Here is a 13,169-nt window from a genome sequence, read left to right on the forward strand (position 1 = left end):
CCCTCCCTCCCTCCCTCCCCCTCTCTCTGCTGTAGGATACTGACCTAAGTGACTGTGCTGCCCATCTGTTCCCTTGGCTGCTGATTGGCTATTTCTTGTCTTTCATCGTCATCACTATTGCTTCTGTGGTCATCATTGTGCGTGTTCCTTGACACACTGAAAGCGTCTTTACAGAATTTTAGTGGGAGTGGGACCTTGCAGTCATATGCACATGCAGCTCTGTAGGATCCTTCTGAGTTGTTTTTTCTTCTTTTTAAGGAGTGTATCCCCTTTATTCACTAGCGGAGCATGGGGACTCACTTCCACCAGCAGCCTTTTCTGCTTCTCCCGCTGTGTTCACGTGGACTCATATTGTGGTCTTAGGTGATGGATGGCTTGAATGATGTTTTATGTGTGTTCACCATCTGTGCTGTCTCTCTGCAGCAAATGTATTTTGCCTGGTCTTTTCTTTTGTCGTGGTCTTTTTCTCTGCATCGTGGGGGTTTTCATCATTCCAGACACCAGCCATTTGTTATCTAGATCGCTTCTTTGCAACCATTGGTAAACAGCTATATTCAATCCTTTGATCTCTATAACCATAATTCCTGCGTCCACATAGGTTGTGGCTCTGCCAGGTTTGCTCAGCCTGTGGTGTGATGATGAATTTGCTTTTGGAGTGTGATGGATGTGGCCCAGCCTAAGCTGGTAAAGAGCATGTGAGGCTGGGGAGGACTCAGCTGCCGTTCAGAGGGCTGCACTCTGGTGCCCAGCACCCACTGTGACTTACAGGCACCTGCACTTCCAGCTCAAGGGGATTAGACACCCTTTTATGGCCTCTGAAGGCACTTACACACACACAGACACACCACAGACACACACAGACACACACACACACAGACACACACACACAGACACACACACACTGGATTGTACATTCTGAGGCTTGAGCTTCTTGGATGACAACATTCTCTCATGTAGTCTGAAGATTCTTATGCTAGGTCCTCCGCTTAACTAGAGTAGTCTTTGATCTTTTCCTGAACCAATCCTGGAGGCCACTCGGTAAACATCAGCATTTTTATGTCAGAAGATCCCTATGTGCTGATGGTTCTGCCAAGGTCTGAGTACCTTTCTTGTTTCATCGATCCATGGGCTATCTATAAATTGCAGGGTTCGTGAAGACAAACGTGTTTATTTTAAATGCTAGAATTTTATTAAAAGTATATAGATTTTTTTTTTTTAATCAGGTAGACACTGAGTCCCAGGCTGTGCCTTGGATATTTCGTTTGCTTTTAAACCTGTTCCATGATAATCACAATCACTTGCTGGAGAACCTTGGGAACAGCCTGTGAATTATGAGAAGGGTAGAAATGGTGAGGCACAGCAGATCTGCAGGGCAGTGGAGGGCGAGAAAGGTGCTTAGATTCCAGGCACAGTTTCAAGGCCAACCTGCCTGCAGGGTTTTCCGGTACAGTGGCTGGGGAGAGAAAGGAGTCAGAGTTAGGAGTCTCAGATTTTTGGCCCAACACTGGGTGAGTGGTTGCATGCCATTTCATTTGCTAGGATGGGAATCCCTGTGCAAACAGCTCTGGGGTTTTGTTTTGTTTTTTTATTGTATTGATTTTCTTTTGTTTGAGTGAAAGAATCTGAATGCTTTTAGACATCCAAGATGTAAAGTGAACATTGCACATCCGCATGGAGAGATTCTCTAGGCAGTTGAGTGTAGGTATCCAGCAGTAGGGATATAGAACTGGAAAACAGCATGTGGTGGCATAAAGCTAAGAGTGTGGGTAGAGGAAAGACTAGGACAGAAATACAGGTGACTAAGAAGAAATAGCAAGAAAGGAAGCCTGCAGGGCATTCCTGTGTGAGAAGATGGCTTTCAGAGGGGCTGATTGTAGTGACCACTGTAATGAAGACCACTGTATAGGAGTGAGGTATCATGGAAGGGCTTAAAGCCTTTAGTAGCTTTACTGTACAGATAGAGTTAGCAGAGTAAATGGCTTTTGGAAATGTGTTGTGGTTGTGTTGCTCTATAGGAAGGAGATGCTACGGACATGGTTTGGGGTAGGAGATACTATTCTGTGCAACATAGGATGGTTCAGAAAGATACTTCAGCCATGGGATCTGAGACTAGTAGCTTCCATTTAGGAGGTGGACTGCCTCATTGGGGCTCAGGTAGCTTACCTCTAGTAGCATAAGAGACTGAAGTATTCCTAGACACAGCAGTGACCATGTATTCTTCTAATATCTCCTCACCCATTACATCAGAATACAGAAAGGCAAGTAGATCAGAGTATAGGTGAGAAGAAAGGTTTTAAGTAGAGTTCTGGGCACTTGCTTGAATCAAGCTCACCTTCCCAGCCCACCACCCAGGGCTCATAAGGAGAAAAAAATATTGTGGAAGTTCTACAGAGCTCCTGACCGGACTCCTCAAAGCACAAAGTCTGGGCATTGTCACAGTCACGAGGCCCCTAAGAAGCCACAAAGCATCATCTAAGATCCTGAATAGGATGCAAAGACAGAAACAGGACAGTGGGAAGTCACTGCCAGTCTCAGTGGTGTGGATGTTGGTTCATTAATTGTAGTAAGTACACTATACTAATTTCAGATATTAATTAGCAAAAAAGCTATAATTTTAATTAGCATATAACATTGAGCACAAATGCTAGAAGCTGTTGCTTCCTCATTCTGATTTCTTAGATTATAGGTGTCTTTCTGTAGCAGTGACAAAGTACCTGAGGGCACATATAAGGGTGAAATGTTTATTTTGCAGTTTTAGGTTTTCAACCAATAGTTGTCTCTAGGCCTGTGTGAGACTGCACATCAATGATAGAAGACTACATTCTTTTATGAGGAAAGCTTCTCCCCAGCCCATTACATTGTGAGCCCTTGTGATCCATCCCAAGTCACCTCTGAATACTACTGCAGTGAGACCGGATCTTTAACATCTGAGCATTTGGGGCCTTTTGACCATCCAGGCCATAAGAGATTAATATCCTTTTAAATGACACATGCGGTTTGAATGAGCGACTACCATTCAAGTCTCCAGAATTATTTGTAGATGTGTGCAGTCATCTGTACTGGGTCCTTGCTGAACAAATGGGATGAGAGTCCCTGTTCCCAGAGCCACGTACCCACCAAGGAGTAGGTACCCACTTTTTATAATTCCTCTCATTAAACGAGAAACACTAAAACATAGACAGATGCTTAGGAATGTGGTATAACCATTCAAACACATTGAGCCAACGTGACCATGAACATCACAAATCCTGGATCATATGGCCTGTACAGTTCATGTTGTTCTGCTCCATCCCAGCCCCGCCTGTTTCTAAATTACAGATATTGTGAATAAATAAGGTGGTAAGGGGAATGGCCAGGTATTGTTGAGTGTAGCTGAATAGATGTGTTCATAAGATGTTTAAATGATGGAAGTTGCAGCCTCTTTTATGGTTGCATACTAAATAGCAAGGCTCAATAAACCAACCCCTAAAGTGTGATACCTACTTATTATTTGTCTTGGGGAACTTTGGAAATAACATTTTTCTGAGAGCTCTTCATGTGCTCTGGCGTTTCACCTAAGCTTGATCGAGCTTATGCTCACAGATGGGTATTTCCAGGTGCTTTTGTTTCTCTCGTCCCATTATTGAGATGGCCTCCATGTGGAAGAAGGTTGTCCACAGTTTATATAAAATTACTATGCTGAATTAGCAGTGATTATACTAACTGGTGTCTGGAAAGCATGCAGTACACAATACCCAGACTTTCTCCTGTTGTCTAACCTGCCCCAGAAGGCACTGCATAAAGTTAGGAAGGTGAACAGGCTTGTGGCTAAAGTAGTCAATTATTTGTAAATAGTATTTGCCAGGTTTTGAAGCAAGGAGCATCCATTCTGTTTCCTTTGAAAAGTTTTCCAGGCAGTTGTAGGTTCTGTTGACTTGAGTTTAGTCTCAGGAATGTGCATGTAGCAGGCATTTCAGACCCACATATTAAGGAAATTTTCTTATTCACTGTTTTATCTTGTAGGGAAAGGGAGCATGATCCTGACTGTAAAGATAATTAGTGAAAGCCATTCACTTAAAACTAAAATGATGAGGGAGGAAGGTGCAACCAGAGATGTTACTGTCAGTATACATTTTTTCTTTTTATTGAGATAATTATGTGTTAATAATCCTTTTAAGAATGCGGTGAAAGGAACTGTGTTTAAGAGTACTAACTTCTTTTCCAGAGGACCCAGGTTCAATTGCTAGCACATAGCACCTGCCTGGTGTCTCACAACTGTAACTCCAGCTCCAGGGGACCTGACACCTTCTCACAGATAGACATGCAGACAAAATATCAGTGCACATGCAATATAATTTATGATGGCTTATAATAGTAGCCCTGTATGATGGCTACTATTACAAATAAATGTTGGCAAGAATGAGAAGATACTGAACCTTTATAAATCATGGATGGGGAGTCCTGTAGCCCTGGAAACAGAGACATCATCAGTTGGAAGCTCTCATGGGCTTCTCAAGGATGGAGGACAAGGGAGACACTTGGTATAGTAGGAGAAGCTGGAGAAGCTGGATGTTCAGCTATTCCAGGTGCTGATCTCCTCTGGTTGGTATCTTAACTTTCTGGTTTTAATAGTAACTTACAGTTCTTTGTGCAATATATCCTGGCTAAGTGCTCTAGTTAATTGGAAATTCCCTAGATAGAAGCTTGTCACCATTTGTTAGCCTCAATGGGAGAACTGGGAGGAGGGAGCTGAAGAAGCTGAGTTTGGAACCCTACCTAGTACTTGTGCAGTTGCTGGGTGCCCATGTCTGGAACCCCAGGGGAGACTAACAGATCCCGGGAGCTCACCAACCAGTGTAATCGAGATGGACAGCTCCAGGTTCAGTGAGCTGAACAGCTCTCTCAAGCCATACATGGGAGAGTGAGCCTGCACGTGACTGCACATGCACATAAATGCACTAACCATATACAGGAAACTGAGGAGATGGAGGATATCTAAGGAGGAAAAGAAAAAAGTGGCAATCAATTATTAATCACCTTCCCTTGAAAGCTATCTATCCAACCTGGTGATCAGGCTGGCTTTCTCTACCAAAAAGAAATATCTTAGAAGGCATCACACTGGTTACTATGGAAGGAACCATTCACAACTTCACAGGCCGTCATCCAACAATGCCAGAAAACAAACCACAGAAAGAGCCCCTCTGTGCTAACCCACCGAGGTAAGCTGGCTTCTGCTGTGTAACATCCAGCCTGAGTCTCGCTCTCAGGAGACTTTGCCTCTCTCGAATAAAATATTGAAAACAAATCCTGTCCCGAGTCATCACCAAGAGATCATGGCTTGCTGTTTCTCCCTAAGTAATGCCACCTATTCATTTGTCAAACGGAAATTAGATTTGGCTTTTGTTTATCAGCATCCGTCTTCCCCCTAGGATTTATATTTTAGAACAACAGCAAAATTCTACTTTCAAGTTACACGAGCAGGCAATGGGAATAGTAAATGAAGCTTTGGGTTTGTGGAAAGTGCCTTCTAGTGAACTTGAACCCCATATCTTCTGCTTCCTAACTCTGTGGACTTAGGTGGGTCACCGAACACCCCAAGCCCCCCTTTTATCATTTCTAAATGCATCTGTAAATAACATCTATTTCAAAAGGTTCTTGTGAACATTTGATGTGTTCCTCATCCTTATGAAACACTGTGACACGGGTCTCAGTTGGCTGTCACCATGCACTCCTTGACCATGCAGGTGGTACTGGGCACTTGTCCCTCTTAGGGGTATTATGTATATTCTCTTTTATGTGTGGTGTGTTTTTCTGTTTTAGGAAGATGACAAGACCTTGCCTTTTGTCACAACTTAATTAACTTAGAGTTGGAACAGCCACTAGATTCCATACTGTATCCTAGTTAGGATTAAAGTGTATTCGCTGTAATTAGTAACAGTGCTGCAAAAAGCCACCAACTGGCCTTTCTGTTCCCCCACAGGAGATCAGGGTCCTGCCAAGTGCTGTCACATGAGTTGGCAACTGGCAAGTCCATCTACACACATCTTGAAGTTAATAAAGAATTTTAGTTGGTTCTAAAACCCATTTGTGAGTAGTCTCTAATGCAAATGGGCTTTTGCAGATCATGAATCAAGGACCAGGAATACTTCAATAAATGGAGAATATAGGATGCTCCTGTTTCCAAAGAAAAGCTCCTCACTGCGACCAGCTTCCTGTTGCTGCAGGAGCAAATGCCCACAGGGTGAATGCCCCAAAACAGTGTCCCCCTACTTCACTTGTGATTCTAAGTTCAGAGTCCTTACAAGTCCCACTAGGTGACATTACTCAGTGTCACCAAAAGCTACCCTGCTGGAGGCTCTAGGGCAACAGTTTTTTCTGGTGTCTGGAGACATCTCTTGGCTACAGCATAGAATCCTTAATTCTGTCTCTGATCTTCTTGCCTCAGATTAGCAAGGATGATTGTAGCTATCCAGAGCCTGCTGGATCATCCAGGATTATCTCTACATCTCAGGGGGCACAGTTCGTGAACTTACTTCATGTTGGTCTTATAATCCAACAGACTTGTAGGTGCGCTTTACAGGACGCAGACACATACTCACCACGTCTTGCAAAGCCCGTGTTATGTGAGTTTTTGTGAGTTGATCAGTTGTAATCTTCCGCCATCTAAGGCATGATATGTTACATAGGAAAAATATTCCAGAGACCTTCCATGAAGTTGTTACATAATTTGAATAATGCAGTTTTTGTTGAAAATTGACATTGGAATGGCATCTGTCCCCATTTGGTCTCAGTTTGCACTCTCCACCCCCCTGTTCTCTCTGTCTTACTCACAGACACACATTCTGGCATATCTGTATACACATGCACACAGATGTATTTTTCTGACATTTCAAGTCAATATCCTGCCAGTAAAAATGTTAGGGTTGCTTTGCCCTCCTGCTTGTCTATGTGTATGTTTTGAATTTTGTTTGTGAAATCCTATGTCTTCCTTCTCACATTTAGATTGGCAGTCCTCCAATAGTTAATCTTTATTAAGACCTTTGTAATCATGAAAACAAAGTCAATGTTATTATTCTTTTTAAAATAATATTTTTTCTTAGAAAATTTCATATATGTTTGGAATATAATTACACACATCCCAGCCACCCTTTCCATCATCCCATCCTTTCTTATGTAACTTCCAGTTTTCCTCCTCTTCCTCTTCCTCTTCCTCTTCCTCTTCCTCTTCCTCTTCCTCTTCCTCTTCCTCTTCCTCCTCCTCCTCCTCCTCCTCCTCCTCCTNTCCTCCTCCTCCTCCTCCTCCTCCTCCTCTTCCTCTTCGTTCTCCGTTCTCCTCTTCCTCCTCCTTCTCCTCCTCCTCTTCACCCATGAATTCCAGTTTGTGTTGCTTGACAGATATGGCAGCCATAGTCCTGGTGAAGATCCTGGCTCTGTAACTACACAAACCACTCTACCTCTAATTCTCAGTCTCCTAAGAGATGCTTTCCAGAATGGTGCCTGGTCTCTGTGCTAAATGAGGGGTATCATGTGCTCATCCCATGTCAGAATTTAGTTCCCATACCAGGGCTTCTTAACATTTCCCTTTACAACCTCATGCCACTGGAGAGTAAGTTTGTATTCTAATGAGATGAGCTTGTTTATTTTTTCATGAAGAATTAAATCTCTACTTAGTATTTGTTTTTACGTGATAAAGATCATCCTTTGATAAAGAACGTTTTTCAAAGTTGATATTTTTATTTTATAATCATCAAGGCTGAGCTGCCTGATTGACATACATTGTACAGAATATCAGAAATGTATATAGGGGCCATGTCTGAAGTTGTTGGAGATTCTATTGGGATTACCAAGCCTGAGTTTTTAACACGTCTATGAAGCTCATGCTTGTACTAATTTGGATCTTCCACGGAGAGAGTACCAACAGCAGGAAACTGTTAAGGCTTCTCCCCCGTGATTAAAACCATTCTGTACTTTAAAAACAGAAGATTTTGTATAGACAGGAGGAATCTCAGCCTAGTCTGGAATCTGAGCTGAGGTGTTTGGGTTTGTATAGTGTGTTGCACATACAGTTTCCTCCAGGAAGCTGTGATTCATTGGGGTGAGGACTTACTTGATTCTGAATTACTCTTTGGTTACACATTCATAAATCTTTTATTGTTGCCAAATGGGCCATGACCATCATACTTTATGCAGTCCCTTCTGTGTTTCCAACTGACAGTTTTAAAACTGATAGAAGATTTTGCCTTGGTTCTTGTTGTATTCGGGTGGGGGCACAGGAGAAGATGGGAGGGTGTCCTGGCACCTGGCCCTTTCTCGGAGGTTCTGGTATGATTGGCAGAGGAAGGGCTTCCAAGCTGTGCCAATTCCCATAAAGGAAGGAAGGATGGATGGATTTGTTTGGCCTCGTAGTTCAGAACAAGGTAGTTCACCGTGGTGGGGAAGGAAGGGCACTGGAAGCAACTTGGTTTGTGGCCTGACCAGGAAGGAGGGCCGGGAATACTGGGGGTCAGCTACTTTTTTTTTTTTCCCCTGTATTTAGTTCCGGATGCTAACCCATGGATTGGTGCCACCCATATTTAAAATAGATCATCCCTTGGATGACTGTGAACATCCACTTCTGTATTTGCCAGGCACTTGCATAGCCTCATACGAGACAGCTATGTCAGGTCCCTTCAGCAAAATCTTGCTGGCCTGTGCAGTAGTGTCTGGGTTTGGGTGGGTAGGGGAGCAGGGCGGGGGAAGGGCATAGGGAACTTTCAGGATAGCTTTTGAAATGAAAATAAAGAAAATATCTAATAAAAAAAATTTAAAAAATAGATCATCCCTTAACTAAAGCTCTCTGGAAACACCCTCATAAACATACCCACTACATCCTTGTGCCCCATTAATACCCTGAGGGCTTTCTAGTCCAGTTAGGTTGACAATCTGAACACCACAAGGCACCCGAACACAGCACTTGAACTGTGCCATTTTACCCCTGTCCCCACAGGCTTTTGACCACCTCTTAATGCAAAATGCATTCATTCTAACTTTGAAAGGCTTCATACTCTTACCTCAACAGTGTTAGAAGTCCAAAGCCTTTTCCAAGACCTGAGCCAAATCTTAGGGCAGGACAAGGAAAGACCCCACTAAAACGACTGGATCCTAGCCAGAGAAACCCCCAAGTCTTGCACCTCCATGTCCCGCATCTGGGACATCTGGCCCCTCTAGTTTGGCTTCCGGCAGTGCATGTGGCTTTTTCTTGGCTAGCTGCACTCGGTGCCTGCTGCATCCCTTAGCAACTGCTGCACATTTCTGGCCTCTCCAACACCCTGTTCTGTGGCTTAGCAGGAAGCTGTGTTTTTATAAGCCTTATGCTTTCAGCGTGCACTGAAATAAATGCATCCAAGCCCTCTCACAACTACTGTTGATGCAGAAGGAAATTCAGTAGAGAGCTTTGGTTGGCTGGGTATCAGCTGATTTACATGATGATCTGCTCCCATTTAAAATCATTTTGGAAATTATATAATTCGGCGGCAGCCCTGGTATTTAAATGGGATCTCCTCTGAACCTCATTTTTATTACTGTTGTTCTTGTCCTTGACTTTAAAGGAGATGCCCACTTTGATGCTTTTCGGGTCTAGTCTGATAGAGAAATCAGATGTGTGAGCTACAAGCTATGGACTGGGGGCTTCTGACAGTAGGTAGCTGTTTGTCTCCAGCTTTGAGAAGAGCGTTGGGTAAACGTTCTCTACCCTCTCGGATATTATGTGCATTATGTATACCATTTACAAGAATTTTTATTTTCACAAATGATTTGTATCTAATGCGGTAATTCATAAGTGAGAGGTACATATTATTTTTATGTGCCCGAATACGGTAGAACATGTCATTCATACCTCCATGGGTCAGGTGCATGGATTTCCTGTGACTCTGAACTCATGAGGTAGGATCAGGGGAACTCTGTCGAGAGGCAAGAGGGGTTTGAGTCAAGTATCTTGTCATTACTCCTCTATAACTGAAGAGTGTATCCAGTCAGTAGAGGGGCTGGATATGACTTTTCTGCTGCAAGAACACTTGTGCATTTTCTACCTGAGAAGGGTTCAGTTGCTGAAGTAGGTGACACCTGTGTGTATTGTTTTCTTTCCTGTCTAGTGCATCCCAGATTGACTTCATCAGATATGTACCGTTTGTTTTAATAAGCTGTATTTTGGAGTAGTTTTAATATGTATTTTGATCTATACAACACACATGTCTTGACATATATTTGCAATTACAGTTACATGTATTTAGCATCTCTCTGCATTGCTTGCTTCTCACCCCCCCCCCCGATCCTGTGTCTCCATTGAGTTTTCCCTTTCTTAGAATGTCATATAATGAAACTGCTATTCAAGAACTAGTTAGGAGACAGCAAGGCAGACTCTTCAGGGGTTCCTATAACAGAGTTCTACAGTCAGGAAGACAGAGTTCAGTTCCCCATGTGAAGATAAGTGGGCGTTTACAGCCAGAGGAGACAAGGACTATGCTGTGGAGGATCCTGAATGAGCTCACCTAACAGGATTCTTGCTGAAGGAGACCAGGTGACCAACCATCACTGCAGCATGGTGGGAGTCTAGGCACCTGGTCAGGTGTCAGGGATGGATGATTCTTGCTAACACTGGGTGATCCAGAGATGGACACAGAAGCTATAGAGAACAGGGTCCCAGGGACTTCAGTAAAGTTTGCTCAAAGGAGACTCCGTGTCCAAATCCACATCGCCGTCTGCCTTCAGTTCTAGGAAGCATCTGCATTTCCTCCTACTCTGTGCCAGCACTGAAGTAATCCACTGTTGGGTAGACGGTTGGTTTATCAGGTCACCTACTGCAGGATATCTTTGTTTATTTCCCAGTTTGGGGAATTATGAATAAAATGGCAAATATCTAATTATTTCTTTGTTTTCAAGAATAATCTTATATTTATAGGAAAGTTGTATAGTTATTTGTGCAGAAAATTAGCCCTTAGCTAATTTCTCCAGGGTTGAAATATTATATTGAATTGTCAAAACTAATTCACACGGGTACATTACTGTTGCCTAGGCTTTGTTTACATCTCAACAGTGTTTTCTCAAATTTTCTTTGTATATTTTACTATCCGTCTCAGGATACCATGTTGGCATTAGTAGTACATTAATTGAATTTGAGTTTATAGGAGTAGTTTGGGTGTGTTATATTTACTAAATATCTTCAAATTTCTCAGCATATGCTGAGAATAGGAGTGTAAATGTGTCAGCTATAAGGGGCTTGTCGAATGAGGACTTGTCACTTGTCAAATGAGCACTTTAATTATGAGATTGTTATTTTGAGTGTTTTTCCCCCAAGTTTGCATCTAGCTTCAGTAAAGTGTGCAGTGCGTTTAGTGCACTGAGAGGGGCTGCTGCAGGCTTTGATTACAAGATGTTGTTTCTCAGCAGCATTAGAGCTTACGGGTAGGTCATTTTAAGGGCAAGTGCTTCAAGGGGCTGGAAGGAGACTGGTGGCAGTTGTGGTCATAGGAGCTGTCGTTGACAATTTTTCAGATCTGTCAGAAGAGAGGTGTTCAGGTAGCTAATGAGCATCTTTAAATGTTTTGCTGGCAGAAGGACTCCATGAAAGATGACAGAAGAAGTCATTGTCATAGCCAAGTGGGACTATACTGCCCAGCAGGACCAGGAGCTCGACATCAGGAAGAACGAGCGGTTGTGGCTGCTAGACGACTCCAAGACATGGTGGCGGGTGAGGAATGCAGCCAACAGGACGGGCTACGTGCCTTCCAACTATGTGGAACGTAAGAACAGCCTGAAGAAGGGCTCCCTGGTGAAGAATCTCAAGGACACACTAGGTGAGTGTCCATACCCACAGGAACACTCAGGATAGCACTGCTGCTTCAGCGTGTGATGTATGTGGGGTGTGTGTGTGTGTGTGTGTGTGTGTGTATGTGCCTCTGTGTGTGTGTGTGTATGTGCCTCTGTGTGTGTGTGTAGTGTGTGTGTCTGGTAGGAATGTGTGTAGTGTGTGTGGGGGATGTGTATTGTGTTTGTGTGGAGTAGGTATGTATATATGTGGTGGGGTGTGTGTGTATGTGGTGGGGGTGTGTATGTGCTGTATGTGTGTAGATGTATGTGGGGTGTGTGTGTTGGGGCCAAGTGTTAATGTTGATAGCCTCTTACTTGTGCTTTAAATTGAGATCAAGATAAAGACTCCTTATCATTTTCTGAATAAGTTACACAGTTTGGGATCTTGGGTAAATCAACTCTTCTGTGTGCTATGGACCCCTACACAGTTGTCTGTCTCCTTGTAGAGGACCCTGACTTAGAATCCTGACAAGTTCACTAGTTTTTCCTGTCAGTGGATCAGCCTTTTATCTTACAAACTCCCGTGCCCTGGCCTCTGTGCAAACAGAAGAAGGCACTTTCCCCTCGTCTTAGTTGATAGGATATTTTATTCCACAGTTTCAGGCAGTTAATGTGTAGTTGTGGTGAACATCAGAAGCCTTTCTATTGAACCCCTCCATCAGCCCTGCTTGGCTATCTCGTTCTTCACAGCTGTGCCTCTTTTCTTCCTCTGGTATATTAGTTCCTTTCTTGTCAACTGTAACAAGCTGCTTGAGGTTAGGTTACTTCATAAAGAATAAGGCTTAATTTGGCTTACACTCATGGTCCAAAGTCAAGTGGCTGTGTTTGTATTGCCCTCTTGGGAAATTTTCATGTGGTGTAAATACAATATGGCAAGAGACTAGGGGAGATAGAGGATTGAATGTGTGTGTTTTCTGACACTGTGCCCTCTATAAACACCCGTATTTATGCAGTTTCTACCACCCAAAGGCCTCGCCTCTAACCGCTGTAATAGGAACCAGTTTCTTCTTTCTTACAACCTATGTAGGGGATTAAATTCAGCACAAGGTAAGGAGATACATTCAAACCACATTAATCCATAGTACCTGGTCAGGCGGGGTCACTACCACAGTGATGGGCAACCACACCTGAGTGTGCACAGTGTGCTCACCAACCGTGGTTACTGCTTCAGATTATCTAAGAACAGGGAGTTGGGAGGGCTGTGTGGAAGGACAACTGAACTGAGCTGACAGTTTACAATTGTTGCCTCCTCAGGTAAGTATAAAGTTGTTTATAGGCAACAATGCCAGCTTGCCACTTGAGGTTTGTCATGGAAGTGAGCCAGTACCCCCGCCTGGGCTCAGTGT

The 13,169-nt window shown here is 43.4% G+C and overlaps 1 protein-coding gene across 1 annotated transcript in view; it reads left to right on the top strand.

Annotated features, from left to right (window-relative positions):
• Nck2 (NCK adaptor protein 2) overlaps positions 1–13,169 on the top strand; it is a 128,426-nt gene that overhangs the window by 80,719 nt on the left and 34,538 nt on the right. The window contains exon 3 of the mRNA XM_021198027.2: positions 11,569–11,810. Coding sequence (XP_021053686.1) covers positions 11,585–11,810 — 226 coding nt within the window. The 5' untranslated portion in view covers positions 11,569–11,584. The remainder of the gene's footprint in view (positions 1–11,568; positions 11,811–13,169) is intronic.

The sequence above is a fragment of the Mus pahari genome, chromosome 5 (assembly GCF_900095145.1).
Source record: "Mus pahari chromosome 5, PAHARI_EIJ_v1.1, whole genome shotgun sequence".
NCBI classification, from domain to species: domain Eukaryota; kingdom Metazoa; phylum Chordata; class Mammalia; order Rodentia; family Muridae; genus Mus; species Mus pahari.